Source organism: Fusarium coffeatum, assembly GCF_003316985.1.
Source record: "Fusarium coffeatum strain FIESC_28 chromosome Unknown BRIP53273_contig_222, whole genome shotgun sequence".
In the NCBI taxonomy this organism is placed as follows: Eukaryota; Fungi; Ascomycota; class Sordariomycetes; order Hypocreales; family Nectriaceae; genus Fusarium; species Fusarium coffeatum.
Genome location: NW_022158015.1, coordinates 62,814 through 77,880, shown reverse-complemented (window position 1 = coordinate 77,880; position 15,067 = coordinate 62,814). Strand labels below are relative to the sequence as shown.

Sequence of the window (15,067 nt, the reverse complement as noted above, 5' to 3'; positions counted from 1 at the left end):
ATCTAATTGTTGAGGAACCCAAAAACCTCCTTCTTAAACGCCTCTGTATCCTCCAGATGACACATGTGACTGCATCCCTTGAGTGTAACCTGGCGGCTGTTCTCAATCTCTTCAACGAGAGGCTTGACACCAGCGTCGTCTGCCCAGTCATACTCGCCGTGGAGAATCAGTGTTGGTACCTTGATATCCTTGCAGCGTCCAACGACGGACCAGCCTGATGAAATTTGTTAGCACGCGCTATAGCTATAATGTGGCTTTGACTTACCTTTCAGTGCTCCCAATGTAGCAAATTGGCTGGGTCCTAGCATGGTCGCATAGACAGCTGGATTACTCATGATGGTGCCAAAGAAACCCTGAGCCGCTTCCGGCCAAGGGTCCAATCGGCACACATGCTTGTCTTGCAGTTTCTTCAAAATAGCCTGCAGTCGTGGATCCTGATATTCCTGGGCGGCGTCCAGTTCCAATGCCAGGTCCCGTTCGGCTGGGTCTAGCTCATTCAGGGTATCCTTGATCTTGTTCGTCCACAGCTCGACGGAAGCAGGAACAGAGTCCAAGATCAAGTGTTTCATCTTGGGTTGGTACTTGATGACGTACTCAAGACCCATCATACCGCCCCAGGAGTGACCAAGGTAGTCAAATTCCTGAATGCCGAGCTTTGTCACCAGGTTGTCGAGCTCAGCAGTGTATACATCGACTGATAGGTTGGGCAACGACTTTGACTCAAAGGTGAAGTTGGTGCTCTTCGCATTGCCGACTTGATCGTATAGGACCAAAGGTCTGCCAGTCTCTGCAGGGTAACTGGCAAGAGGGTTCAAGAAGTAATCGTGGCTTGAGCCTGGACCGCCATGAGCTGCAATCAAGGGTCGCTGGCCTGACTTCAAGTCGCCGATGATGCGATAGAAGGTCTCAACTTGTTGGCCCAGAGCTTGATGAGTGAAAGGCACAGTGCCGGTTTGATCAGCAATGGAAGACATTTTGAAAAGAAGGCAATGAAAATGGGTAAGTCTGGTTAGATTCAATTAGGTGGTTTCTATTGCCGCTGAGACATGTTCCAGAATGTCATGAATACATATACTGTGAAACTCATCATGGCAAAATTTGACCACGACATACAAAAAAGGACTCTTCTTTTTCGGTACTGGCAGTAAGCAGAAGGAAGCGAAAATCCCATGTCGAGGCGATGAAACATGGATTGATTGACGCTAGGGACTCACGCTAAGGGACTCGGCCGCTATGGACTTTTGTTAAGCTGACATGCATGTACCACGCTAAGGACTCGAAGTTGACCAGGATTAAGCTACCCTGCAACATACCCTGCCCAGCCCAGCTTGCTTCCGTCGGGAGAAGTTCCGAGTACAAGGGTTCTGTTGTCTCCGATTGCCATCGTGCCATCGCATCGTTCGCATCTGCTTATAGCTTACAAATACGATACAGTGGCCGCTTTTGTTATCTCCGCAAAGGCCGTTGAGACGACTTTCAACACAATCCCTCTGGACGTACGTGCTCTCAAGGTTCTGTCAACAGTCTTTCTCTACTGCACTTTGCTCAAATCCTGAATCTTCGAAGAAAAGCTGTATATCCATTTAATCACCCATCATAAGTCCTCCATCCCAAACGAAGGCGGTTCTTTGGCATCGCTGAGAAGATTACCCTAAAACCATGGGTTCCATCAGCCCCAACCCCACTACTGCTCGGTTAGACCCAGCTTTCACCACCCTCGCCTCCAATCCAGATGTTCGAGCTCGTCCCTTCTCAACAGTCGAGAAGCTACTCTATCACTTCAAGACAGCCACGGCTCCCCTTGCAAAGGAACACCTTTCCATCTACACAGCCTTGAAGTTGTCATTCCCTTCTTCAGTGGCTGATCCAGTCCCCCACATCCGTACAGCATGGGCGGCGACGGCAAAGCATCATCCACAGCTTGGAAGCGTCCTCAATTTGCAAAACCACAGTCATAAATCTGGAAAGACTCCCGCTATACTCATACCGACCTATGATGCTGAGGAATGGCTGGGCAAGGCTTTCCGAGTAGATCACAAAGCAACAAATGCCACAGCTCTTTTCGAATTAGCTAAAGATGAAGAATATGCGACTTGCACTTGGATTCCCTTCTCTTCTCAAGTGCTCTTCCAAACGAGCCACTGGCGTATGGACGGCGGTTCAGCAATGACCATTGCGGTCAATTTCCTTCATGTTGTCTCTCAATCTCTCGCCAAAGGCACCGACGCCGCACTCGACAGTTTCACGTCCCCTGTTGGCGATGGCAGTATAGCACCAAACGTCGATTGGATCCTAGACGCCTTTTCCGACGAGGCCAGCACCCCAGACTACATGCGAAAAGCTGCAGATGCTATGTACACTGATATGTTGGCCGGTGCACCCAGCGTGGCGCTTCCCCCACGAGAGGGAAGCGGTGATGCCATCCCCGGAGACTCCACCAGAGCCACTCTCAGTTTTGGTAAAGAGACAACGAGTAGATTACTGGCAGGGAGCAAAGCCAAAGGTCTCACGATATCCCTCGCCACCCATGCTGCCATTATTCGCTGTTCTGCAAGATATCCTCAACACCCGCTGTGCAAGTCTTATGGGAGATTTGCCCCCGTTGACATACGCAAGAACTTCCCTTCACCATACAATACTCCCCAGTACTCTATTGGTGAATATTGCGCTGCTTTCCCTGTCATTGTCTTGGATGTGGTAAATGAGAACAAGACTTTCAATCAAGTCTGTCAGGAGTTGCAAAAGTCGTATGGACGTGCCAGAAATTCTGGATTCAAGGACGACGCGGGACAACCCGTGTCCACTGCTGATCTTGGCGCTCCTTTCATCAGAAGGATTCTTGACTTGGTCAATACCCCTCCACCTCCCGACATGCCCACTGTTCAGGCTGTCGACTTTGCCAGTATGGGCTTAGTAGAGAAGGTCTTGGATCGCACGTATCCCATCTCAGGTGGACAGAGCGAAGGAGAGGTAGTGGTGGAAGACTTCTGGTTGGGAACGCAGATGATAGCGAAGGCTGTTCAGTGTCATGGTTGGACATTCAGGGATCAGTTTGTGTTGACGGCCAGCTGGAATAAGAGCTACTACGATAGAGACTTCATAGAGAGGTTTTTGGGAGAGGTGAAAGAAGAGATGATTCGGGGCCTAGAGGTTTAGCATGAAAGGCGAACGTATATAAATATGGACATTAGCGCAAATGAGGATTGAATGTACATTTTTTCTTAATAAACGTTACAGTACGGAGTAGACAAAGCTATTGCACTGCCTTTCGATATGCAAGTATGCTCCAATGACATTCCGTTCTAAGTATTTGCGAGGCTGTGTAACCCACATATAGATAAGGCTCTCGAAACTCATTTTTGGACTTTAAACAAACTTCACTTGGGATCTTGTAATCTTGAAGGATGGACCGTTATTATTTGCGAAACTAACATAACATAGTAGTAAGACTAAGTGAGTGGATAAAAGAAATTTGAGCAACGATAATGCACAAGACGAGCGGTGGGTAATTGGCTTCGAAGGCTCCCAAAGTGCCTTTTTATCCACCAGGGCAACGGGATTACATATGACAAAGGCAAAAAACAGGGAAGGAGTGAGGATCCGTCAGGTAAATGTGTCAATCTCCGAGCTACCTTGACAATACGCTCCAGGTCACAACTAAGCGATCTCAGGGCAGGTGCCGAGAATGATGCAGTCAGGGTTGACTCCAATAATACAGCGGTCACCATCCATGACACTGTCTGCAGGGCAAACAGGCTTCTTGATAGAATAACAGTCGGTGCCGCGGGCGATGTAGCCGGCTGGGCAGGTTGGTCCCTTCTTGAGGACACACTCGCCATTCTCAAGCGTGAAGCCATCTTGACAAGCTGGTTTCTGGTATGAAACACAGTAATCGCCCATAGGGGTGGTGTTGGGAGGACAGTCAGCCTTGAGAACACACTTGCCGCCAGAGAGAGTGCTTCCATCAGTACAGGAAGGTGTTTGGGAACGGGAGATACATGAGCCGGTCTTCTCGTCGAACTCGGTGAAGGGGTCTGGGCATTCAGGTCCCTTGTTGGAAACGCAACGATCTCCTACCAGGGTGTAGTCACCGGAACAGTTGGCACGAGTGATACAGCTATCTCCATTGCGGACTGTGTCTGTGGGACAGACTGGAAGGGTGTCAATGACACAGCGTCCGTTCTTCAGGTAGAAAGGAGGGAGACATGATGGTCTGTAGCGGTGAACACAAGCGCGTCTCTCAAGCGAGTAGACGTAGTCGGGCTCAGGGCAGACTGGGTTTCTGATAGAGACACAGTACTCTCCTTCAGGCATCGTGTCTTCGGGACACTTGGAGGTGGTACGGGTGACACATTTGTCGCCCAATAGAACGAGACCGTCCTTGCAACCAGGCTGGACGTCGCCATAGATACAGTAGTCGCCGCTCCTGGTGGTTCCGGGAGGACAGCTGAGAATCTTCTCGCCGATACAAGAGTTGCCCTGCTGCTTGAGGCCAGCGGGACATTCGGGGATGTGCACATTGGAGACACACTCATCATCGATGACGATTGAGTCACTAGGACAGTTGGGGCCTTCAATAATACACTCCATGCGAGTAGGGGAGAGCTTGCCATCGGTACAGTAGGGATCCGTCTCATAGACACACTTGTCCTTGAGCAATTTGAGAGGGCTCTGGCAGAAGGCTTCCTCTTTCTTGTAGCAGACGCCCTTCTCAACGAAACCCTTACCACCGTCACAGTCTGGGTGGTTTCCTGGAGTAGTGACACACTTGTTGTCGCGAAGCTCAGAGTTGGGAGGGCATTTACCGGAGCCTGGGTAGTCCTGAGTACAGAATGTGCCATCGAAACCGCCAAAGTCCTTGGGACAGCACGCGATCTTGTCACTGACGCGGTCCCATCGGTTCACGTATCCAGCCTGGCACTGGAGTGTATCCCGGCGCTGGCAACGGAATGCGACCTTATCAAATTTGTAACCTGAAGGGCATTCTGGCGACTTATCGGTCGCACATTGGCCATCAATCAGACTTCCCTCACTGCAGGTAGGTGGTCTGCTGTATTCACACACGCCGTTACGGTACGTAGATCCGGAAGGGCAAGATGGACCGCGTTCGTGCACACATGTGTCGCCGGAAATGCGGAAGCCGGATGGACAGGTTGGGGATTGCTCATGGATACAACGACCACCGACTGGCTTGGTACGATCGGGGCAGACGGGCTCCTTGACGTGCACACACTTGCCGTCGACCACCTTGAGCCAGTCTTGATGACATGTTGGGCCGTCTTCATGAACACAGAGATTACCCTGAGCACGGAAGCCCTTTTCAGGACATTTGGGTACTTGATCGGTGATACAGAGGCCGTTGACAATCTTCTTTCCACCTGGACAAGTCGGCTCCTTCCTCAGAACACACTGGCCGTTATCCAGAACAGTCTCTGGAGGACAGGTGGGTGGAACCTTGGAGGCACAGCCGTCCTTGGTGGGCACCAAGTTCTTATCTTCGCAGACAGGACCAGAGGTGAGGATACAAACACCATTCGCAAAGTGCATGTTAGGAGGGCAGACAGTGGACTTGGGATAGACACAGCTGACACCGTTGAAGGTGGTGCCCTGGGGACAACACTTTGTGTTTCCATGAGCGTCGGTGGAGATGACAATATCATCGATGGTGATTTTCTTGCCAACTTTCTGACACGCTGAGCCCATCAGACATGAGCCCAATGTGCTAGCTTGAGTACCCAACGGCGTTGTCAATAGCCCAGAGGAGCTCCCATCAAGGATGTGATGGGGGTCCTGGGCCAAGACCACGGAGCTGGCGAATAAGATAGCGACGTCTCTCAGGCGCGTCATGGTGACAACGCTGGGAACGGCTTGGATGGGAAAGAAGAAGGGTTTCTGTGTGAAAGGGAAGAGGAAGGTGGTGTGTCTGTTGCTTAGATCCTGTGGCTCAGAGATGGCGTGATGTAATGAGATATAAGTACTTTATGATCATCTGGTAGATTATCCGTTCAAAGCGGATTTCACATATTCCTCCAGATGCAACCAGAGGTTGGTAGATCCCCCGCTCGTAGCCAGCCTCAAACCGGAGCGCCCTCAATGCGGTTGGTATCGTGTCAGTTGTAACTGTAATGGACGAGAGACATCGATTCTGTAGAGCTCAACTAGGACGACGCTGTTCAAGGGAGCTCAAAACGCAGATCATGACTTATTATCGAGACATGGCAGGAAGGGTTCAGCCACTTCGACCGACGTATGAAGCGGGGTCATACTTTAAGCATTCTTCAAGCACGGAATCTATGGTTTTTGATTGTAGATCAGATCCAAGACATCTGATTTGAGCCACTCGGGATGCAGTATGCAAGTCTCCGTCTCCCATTCTCGTGAGACTCTTCGTCAGCATGTAAGCTCAATGGAGTCGACCCGTATCTCAGCTTCATTGCGGGACAGTTTGAGTCCCTAGTAGCTTCTCTCCAAGATCTGCAGTACAGTCACATGTGTCAAGGGAAGCTTTGTAAAGTTCCTAGAAGCTGATGCTTCCATTGAGCTTGATATCTTTAGAGAATATCGACGATCGTACCAGTATCAGCGCTGGACACGGGTGTATGTCGTTGTTGTTGCACTGAAGTTTAATGCAGAAGGATTAAGGTTATACAATAAAAGGGAAAGTACAGTGATCGACATTTTAAGCCACCATGACCACTACCGCAATTACACCAACCCCCTAAGATAAGCACAAGGTTCACAGAAACGGCGGTCCGATAAACCTTGAGTAAGCTTCTGCTTCTTCAGGCCAGGTGCCAAGACCATTATCCACAGAAGCCATTACAAAAAGATCACCAGGAGGGGGTGTATTGCTTGACTCTCTGTTGTCTGTCTTGCCAATGTTCCTCCCGGACGACGTGAATGGTTGCGCCATCTCACTCTGTGAAAGCCGAGCTTTCTGTATTTGGATCAAAAGGATCTTCACGCTCTGGTTTAGGTAGATGATTTCCCCTAAGTTACACCCTTCTCGACAGATTCCGGTTTTCGGATTACCAAAAGTCCCGATACTTCGGTCTTATCATTCAAAACAGGCGTCGCTTGGGAATGTCTCTTCATTGGTGGTTTGAAGGAATATCTGGAAGGGGGGTATGGAAAGGTTCAGTGTATGTATCTAGAGAGACGTTTGGGACATTATTTGATCATCATCCTTATTGCATAAATCTAAGGAATGACGGGTGCTAGATCTGGATGAAGAGATGGTTCCCGTGTCTTAGCGGATACATAGTGCTGTCTCGTCACATCGTCCTAGACGTGTCCTTGGCTGGGAATGGCAGTGTCTGGGTAGTGGATTTGTCTAGCTTAGTGGAATGATGCGACCTGACATGTGGCCCCGGTCTTATAACAGAATACTACGAGAGAATGAAGTGTCTGAGAAGTGATTCACATGCTTTCGGCAGCGACCTGAGACTCTGACGATGGGGCAAGGCCTGTATTCATGTGAAACTAAGGCCTCAGGCGTCAAAGGGTTGGATGGAATTGATCCAATAGGGTCTCAGGGAAAGATACCGCTGCAAGGGATGAGAAGAAAAGACAAAGCTAAGACCTGACATGCCCGGCGCAAGGTGAAGTCATCAGCCTCTCGACACGACACTTGAGATCATCTATCCTTTGTCTCAATACCTCGCGGCTTATGCTTGAGTCAAAGGCGGAAAAAGCAGTGTGGTTGGAGTCTGAAGAACTGACTTGATTCATGTCTTTCACATCCACGCGTCCGAAACATGTCAACATGGAATCATGACTCCAGCTGTCAGCAGAAGACTAAATGTCTCGGAGACAATTTCACCCGCGAACGCCACGGTCCGTCCCTGGCGTGCCTATGGTCAAGCGGAGAGACCCGTGCCGCTATCCTAGCTCCCAGTTTGGAGCATAAGGACAGGGAAGGGAAAAGCAAAACACTGTCTTACGGACCGAGTGCCGTAACCCCGTGGGCAGAATTGGGGTTAGGCCAGATTATTGCATAAGCATCTGAGAACAAGGCACTCTGAGACACCTGTTGACCCGTATAAGTCAACTCTTGACCACCGTATTCCCATCCCTTCGTTACCAACATTGTCCTTACCGTTTTATCAACAACTCAATCTTACTTCGCTTTTTACCTCCCCCTTGCATCCAATTCCATGACTGTCACCATGTCCAACATCATTGCAGACAGGGTCAGAGACAGGACCCTTACTCGAGATGACTTCAAGGACATGACCAGTGGCGATGACATCAACAGACCTGTTGACGGCAATACGCCCCTGGGTTATGCTGTATTGAATGGTGATACCTACGCAATTCGCCTTCTTCTCAACCACAAGGCCAACGTCAAGAAGAAGTCCCCCAATGGTCTCTCTGCCCTCCATATGGCAATTGATGCCAAGGAGAACGCAGCCCGCGTCGTCAAGATCCTGCTTGATCACCCGGACATCAACGTCGATGAAGAAGACGATTCCTATCCCCATGACACTCCCCTCATGCGGGCTCTCAAGAATAACCCGGATCCTGAGATCATCAAAGCTCTCAAGGACAAGGGAGCTTCTGTCACAACCCCGAACAGCAAGGGTGAGACCGCGCTGGATCTGGCGGATCGCCTTCTGAACGTCAAGGTGAAGGAGGCTCTCGTTGACCCAGACCCTCTCAACCCAACTGGGACTTCACTTACACGGTTCCTCGTTTCGTCGGCGTTCCTCGCAATTGATTACCTCGCACCTAAGAAGCCCATCCAAGACAGTGTCATCGATGCTTTCAGGGTGATCAACAAAGAGATTGTTGAGCCTCGCACAGCGGCGCCGGTATCCGCATATCCAACCACCAAGCCAGAATTGAAAACCATTTTAGACGATGTCGTCGCCACTTATGGCTTGGAGAGCTTCTTTCCACCGGGCAGTCCGGTCCTCGACAGCATTCTCTTGAAGGCTCATACGGTCGTGACTGATCCAAGTCTCGGCCTACGACTTACTTCGGCAGAAGTTGCCTCGTCGTTTCATATGGCCTTGTACCAGCCTATCATCTATTGCGGTCAGTACTCTCTCCAGTCTCTATTACTACGGACAAATCTAACCATGTGATGTGCAGATGACAGCCGCTCTATGCAAGACGAGAACCGATGGCCAAACCAGTCCGAGATCGTCAGTCAAATTGCCTCTACAATGAGCTTGTTCTCAACCGATGAGAAGGGCGCTCACATCCGTTTCATCAACAAGGCAAGCGGTGGGGATAACCTTAAGGGCGATGCTCTCAAGGCTCAAATGGGCTTCACTCCGGATGGCAGCACCAAGATCGGCACAAACCTGAACAGCAAGATTCTCGAGCCTTTTATCTACAGCGTGACCAACGCAGGAGCAGCTTTCGAGCGCCCGATCCTTATCATCATCATCACTGACGGGGAACCTAACGAAGAGGCTGTAGACACCTTGCAGAATGCCATCATTACTTGTCAGCAGAAATTGCAAGCTGCCTTCCATCCCCGCGATGGTAAGTTTACATCACTACGACTCACTGTAATATACTAATAATTCACAGCGGTTCTGTTCTCTGCCAACCAAATCGGCAGCGCACCTCAAGCTGAGAAATTCCTAAGTGGTTTGATGGAAGTTAGCAAGCGGCCGGAATTCGCCGGCGTGCTCCGTGTCTCGGCCGAGAAATTGGACGCCAAATTCTCGGAGCTGAGAGACAACAGAACTACACTCCAATTCTGGATCAATGACGTGTTGTTTGGCCCTTAAATGCATTCTTTATTGGGCATTCTAGATAGCCGGATTCGTTGGGGTCAGAATGTGTTTTGGCAGTTGAATGGTTGTTAGCAGGTGGGCAGTCGGGGACGGTTGAAATTCTGCTAGGTAGAGGTTACTTATTGTAGCTGCTTTTAAGACAGCTGCAATTTCTGTATCTCAGCACAATGCAAACACTTATGCTTGGAAAAATACCGGTATACTGTGACAATTGATTGAAACAAGCAATGGGGCTCTTAGAGAGAAGGTCTTATCCGACCAGCTCCCCGCCATACACAGCTCATCTCATGGTAATCGACACCCCCCACTCAGTAGGGCGATGATCTTCAGTCTTGGCGGAAGACGCCATGCTCAGAAAGTAATGTATGGAGCCCTGTTCAATACCGGGTCTTCGCTGAGTCCACGCCACAGACCAACAGGGACTAAAAAAGCCCGGTGACAGAACGCTCATTGTGCTGCGGCTTTCCACATCCACAAATACAGACGAAGCAATGGCACTCACAATCGCGCAAAGATAGTCGTTTTTACAAAGGGAACTATTGATTGCTGTCTGCTTCCTATCCGACAACTAATTACACACTTCCTGACCATCCATCTCGTCTCCATCCATGCTTCAAACTAAATTTGTCGACTAATAACATGCGCACAAAGCATCTTATTGGGTTAACCAGCAGTCCGCGAAAACATTTACTAGATCTTGTCGCCCTTGAAGATCATGTAAGAGTTGGGGTAGTTCTTCATGCGACTCGTCTCAAATTGACTGTACGGCGAGTCGATAAAGACATAACATTTATTAGGCTGGTAGATGGCATGGTTAGCAACGAATGAGAACAATGACTTGGTTGACTTACAGTATTGACGTCCCAGCGGATGGCAATGCAGTCGCTCGCGTTGTTGCAATGCTCCCTGGCACAGGCAGCTGGTGAACTAGCCTCACGTAGTGAGAATCTTCCTGGGTTTACATGAGTATTGGGCTTCAACACATAGTTGGTATCGTCGACGTTGAAGGGCGGGAGGGTGTTAGGCCAGGCGGTGAAACCACCTGGGTTGTAGCAGATGTCATCCTTGCCCCGCGCAGAGGCCTTGCAACGGTCCTCGCAATCCTTGCGAAGGCCATCCTTCTGGCTTTCGCATTTCTCGTCAGAGGTCTTCTGCTCCTTAGCCAGCTTGTCGCTGCATTGCTTGTCGAGATCGTCCTTCTCCTTCTGGCACTTGGACTGTTCCTTCTGCTGCTGGTTCTTGACGTCATCAAGATTCTGAGTGCATTGTTTGTTGATTGCATCCTTCTCCTTCTCGCACTTAGACTCCGACTGCTTCTGCTGCTGCTCCTTAGCAGTGTCAGCATCTTGCGTGCATTTGTTCTTGATGGCATCCTTCTCAGCCTGGCACTTGTTCTCGGACTGTTGCTGCTGCTTGTCTTTAGCAGAGTCAATGTCATGAGCGCACTGGTTCTTGATAACCTCCTTCTCAGCTTGGCATTTGTCCTCAGATTGCTTCTGCTGGTTCTTGGCAGCATCAATATCATGGGCGCATTGCTTGTTGATGACATCCTTCTCCGCTTGACACTTGTTCTCGCATTGTTTCTGCTGCTTCTTGGCAGAGTCGAGGTCATGAGCGCACTGCTTGTTGATGATATCCTTCTCAGCTTGGCATGTGGCCTCCAAAGCCGTCTTGTCGGTATTGCGAGTGTTCTCGCATTCCTTCTGAAGGTTGGCCTTGTCTGCCTTGCATTGGTCCTCTGACTGTTTCTGCTGGTCCTTGACGTTCTTGAGGTTATCAGTGCATTGTTGGAGTTGGTCATCCTTTTGTCGGATGGCGTCATTGCACTTGTTGTCACAGTCCTTCACCTTCTGGTTGGCTTTGGACAGGTCGTCAACGCATTTCTGACTGAGCTTGTCATAGCCGTCGGCGCAACGCTTGCGATCTTCGGCACATTGGCTCTCGATACGTTCGCGCTCCGCCTTGTCCACCTTGTGGCTGGAATTACATTCATCAAGCTGCCTCTGAAGATCGTTGTCTTGTTTGGACCTGCAGTTGCGTTCGGCATCGTCTCGCGCGTCCTTGACAGCTTGCCTCCTCTTATTGATTTCTTCATCGAGTTTGGCTTGGCACTGCCTGTTGTGGAGTTTTTTATCTTCTTCTCTGGCGTTTTTCTCCTCGGCCAAATCTCGTTCTGCCTTGTTCTTGGCGTCGCGAAGGGCTGCGTTCTCGGCCTGAAGGCGTGCTACTTCGGCCTTGAGGTCGTCGCTGCGTGCGTCGCATTTCTTCTCAGCGTCGAGGCGCGCATTGTTTGCCTTATCAGCACACTTTTCGTCGATTTCTTGTGGAGAACATCCGGAGGTATCGTCCGTGTCGATGAAGCCAACCTTCCATAGAGAGTGATGGCCAGGCTCTTCATCTTGACAACCATCGGTGTCTTTGATGAGGCGACACTCGTGGGTGTCTTCGTTCCAGACGGAAGCCTTGCAAAGGTCGTTAACCGCACAGTGGTTGGCGCAGTCCTGTAAGGTCGCGACGTTGTTCAGGAAGTTGAGTTCGCCGTCTCCAGGTAGGGCAAAAGTTTGAGAATTGGAATACGATTTGAACTTGATACGGGATCTGGGTGAAGTTAGCTCTGCGGCATCGATGAAGAGAGAGGTGAGACCTACACCTTATCGGTACCAGCACCAGGACATTCTTGAGCCTGTGCCACCGACGTGAGGGCCCCCAGGACTACGCAGAGTCGGACCGACCAAGCCATAGTGAAGGTTGGAAAGGCTGCTGTAGACACCACAGACAGTTTGTGCAGGGGACTGAGTGTACGAGTACGCGAAGTCTGTATTTATCGTGGTTATGAGCCACGGAATAACTGTAAAGCATCGGGTTCCTCAGTTCAAGGGGACAAGTTGAACTGTTATATGACGTATAACTGGGTGACTGTGATTAGTTAGACTGTTTACAAGGAGAACGACCAACTCTCCTTTCGCTACCAGCTCGATCATACGGAGCTTGGTAATCGATCCGAGACAAACAGATCTCAGGGCGTGGCCAGGGAGACCACCGGGAAGTGTTGATTGGAGAGTAGAGTGGCAGGCGCAGGCAGATCAATCACTGTTTGCGTCACAAACACGGACTGAAAGAATGTGCCCATTTGAGTCAAGACTGACAACAACGTTTCAAAAGTGAGAGAATCATTTCATGAGATCCAATACCCCGCCGATAGCCCGAAGAATTGTGAGGATTCCGAGATGTATTACCGGAGCTAGAATGTACCGAAAGTCAATTCACCATTATCGAACGCCGGTTCGGGACTGGATATGCTTGGACCGCCCGCAGTTGATGCCCCTACACCCTGTCCAGATGGCATTGTGAGTGAGCTTGGCATAACTTGACTAACATGCATCCAAGCTGAATCGACTGTCACCCAGTTCCTACAAGATGCTGAGGTGACAACAAGATCATCAGTGGAGCTATTGATCTAGACACAGCCAACCTTTCGTGTGAGAAGATCACTCAAACAGATTCACATTGTTTATAGTGGCGTCTCCACGCACACCCTTTTGTCGATCTCAGACACGGGACGATATCAACTCTTTCCTGCAGAGGGGAGGCGGTATCTCCCCCGCAGACTCGCACGTCATGTGAACCTTGTCTTAGTTTCTGCGTGTAAGACAGAAGGAGCAGCATCTCATCAAGACATGAAATGGGGCAATTTACCTCACAGAGACATAGAGTCTATGTCATTGAAGAAACATGGGAAGACAAAACATTCCAATTCGCCCTTGCATAGTTCACCATTAGAGAACCAAGTTTTAGAAGCAGGCATGACCGAATTGAGGACTCAAGCGAGACAAACATCAAGAGTTGCAGGCAGGATCGACTGGAGCTATTCCAATTGAACCAGCCACTCTTTAGACATATTACTGCCTTGGTAAGATAAAGTAAGTTTCTCAAAGACGATCAACACGCCCACTCGACAACGATCATGGAGACACTGTAAGGCCTTTTGCTGCGAGTGTCGCAGCCGCGTTAGACCCAAACTTCATGTTCTTATGTCAGTCGGTATAATGGACTGCACTTTAATGACGATGCAGTCCGTTGCTCTGCCGTCTTCCTTGCATATTAATCCCTAAAACATTACGTTCACAGATCCTCCGGCAAACGCCTGAGATACCTTGATGATAGCGTCGGCAGATGCAATAGTTCGAAACGAACTTTTGGACAAGGTGGCCCCGGGTTATTGGGGCGTGTCCATTCAACCTCAGTAAGTCGTCCGATTGTCTCGTGCGGCCGCAGCGAGGCTGTGCTGATTCATGCACCAGCAATATTCCCCGACCCCCCGAAAGCATTGAGCCACTCTTGCGGAAGCTAAACTGGTGGCGGCACGAGCCGTTTACTGGTGAGAACTAATGATCTGGATGGAGGAATGACATGACGGTTACATTCCAAGGTTGACGAATAAGAATGAAGTGGTTCAGCTGAAGGGATGATCTGCACAACTGAATCTTCGACTTGAGACACGTCCGACTCTTTCTGGAAGATGTGGCTTGCCAAGGGACGGAACCCTGCTCTATGGCTTTTTGGATCCACAAAGCGATTAACTTCCGTGCGCCGGGAGTCAGGATGATCAGACTGAGATTCTTGTCCCTTTTGTCTCACCAGGATACCGTCCAATAGCGTTTTGGCCGAGTCTCAGAATAACCAAGTGCGACTACATGAACTTTCAAAGAAAGAACTACTGAAACAAGTGGTTGAAAGCAATCCTCCCTTGAGAAGTTTCAATACCGGCGGCAGTACATTCCCTCATGACTTTCAGCAGGGGACGCCTCCGCTGAGCTGTTGCCTTGGCTTGAGACATTGACTTCGTGGTCCTTTTGCATATCTATGCCACATTGTATGAACGAACACTGATACAGTTTAGATGTCGGATGCAGTACTGCAAAAGCAAAGTTTACAATAATCAGGAAGTGAAGCATCTCCCTCAGTCCCTCTATGAAAGGACCGCTTGGCATGTTCGTGTTGAAAGTACGAATTTTATGATGTCCACCATCTTTACTCTAGGTTAAGTAGTATGATGAAGGCCATGATCCAACTTCATCAACGTGCGAGGAAAGCATCCTCTCCGTGCTAAGATCGAACTGTCTACAATTTAATACATGTATTATGGGGCAGGATCCAACGTGTTTTGTAGTTGTATAAGAGTTTAAGGATTAGGGAACAATGCTAAGGAGAAGTCCATGTCATCGGCAATTGTGAGTTATCGCAGGCAGACACTAGAGCTGAATCTGCTGGAAACCCTATAGGGTAGCGATGGGGTGACCATGTAAAAGCTGCAA

The 15,067-nt window shown here is 49.7% G+C and overlaps 5 protein-coding genes across 5 annotated transcripts; 2 read left to right on the top strand and 3 right to left on the bottom strand.

Annotated features, from left to right (window-relative positions):
- Window positions 1-2: 2 nt before the first annotated feature.
- On the bottom strand, window positions 3-974 carry FIESC28_09111 (uncharacterized protein; the record flags this gene model as incomplete). Its single annotated transcript, XM_031163248.1, has 2 exons — window positions 3-214; window positions 266-974. 2 exons carry the CDS (start codon window positions 972-974, stop codon window positions 3-5), a joined length of 921 nt encoding a protein of 306 aa, XP_031012671.1.
- Window positions 975-1,659: 685 nt separating this feature from the next.
- Window positions 1,660-3,156, top strand: FIESC28_09110 (uncharacterized protein; the record flags this gene model as incomplete). Its single annotated transcript, XM_031163247.1, has 1 exon — window positions 1,660-3,156. The coding sequence occupies one exon, from the start codon at window positions 1,660-1,662 to the stop codon at window positions 3,154-3,156; it is 1,497 nt and encodes a 498-aa protein (XP_031012670.1).
- A 501-nt stretch (window positions 3,157-3,657) lies between these two features.
- FIESC28_09109 (uncharacterized protein) lies at window positions 3,658-5,847 on the bottom strand (the record flags this gene model as incomplete). The annotated part of the gene is made up of 1 exon (XM_031163246.1): window positions 3,658-5,847. The coding sequence occupies one exon, from the start codon at window positions 5,845-5,847 to the stop codon at window positions 3,658-3,660; it is 2,190 nt and encodes a 729-aa protein (XP_031012669.1).
- Window positions 5,848-8,168: 2,321 nt separating this feature from the next.
- Window positions 8,169-9,746, top strand: FIESC28_09108 (uncharacterized protein; the record flags this gene model as incomplete). Its single annotated transcript, XM_031163245.1, has 3 exons — window positions 8,169-9,039; window positions 9,097-9,495; window positions 9,544-9,746. The coding sequence occupies 3 exons, from the start codon at window positions 8,169-8,171 to the stop codon at window positions 9,744-9,746; spliced, it is 1,473 nt and encodes a 490-aa protein (XP_031012668.1).
- A 696-nt stretch (window positions 9,747-10,442) lies between these two features.
- Window positions 10,443-12,492, bottom strand: FIESC28_09107 (uncharacterized protein; the record flags this gene model as incomplete). Its single annotated transcript, XM_031163244.1, has 3 exons — window positions 10,443-10,550; window positions 10,604-12,350; window positions 12,401-12,492. 3 exons carry the CDS (start codon window positions 12,490-12,492, stop codon window positions 10,443-10,445), a joined length of 1,947 nt encoding a protein of 648 aa, XP_031012667.1.
- Window positions 12,493-15,067: the final 2,575 nt, after the last annotated feature.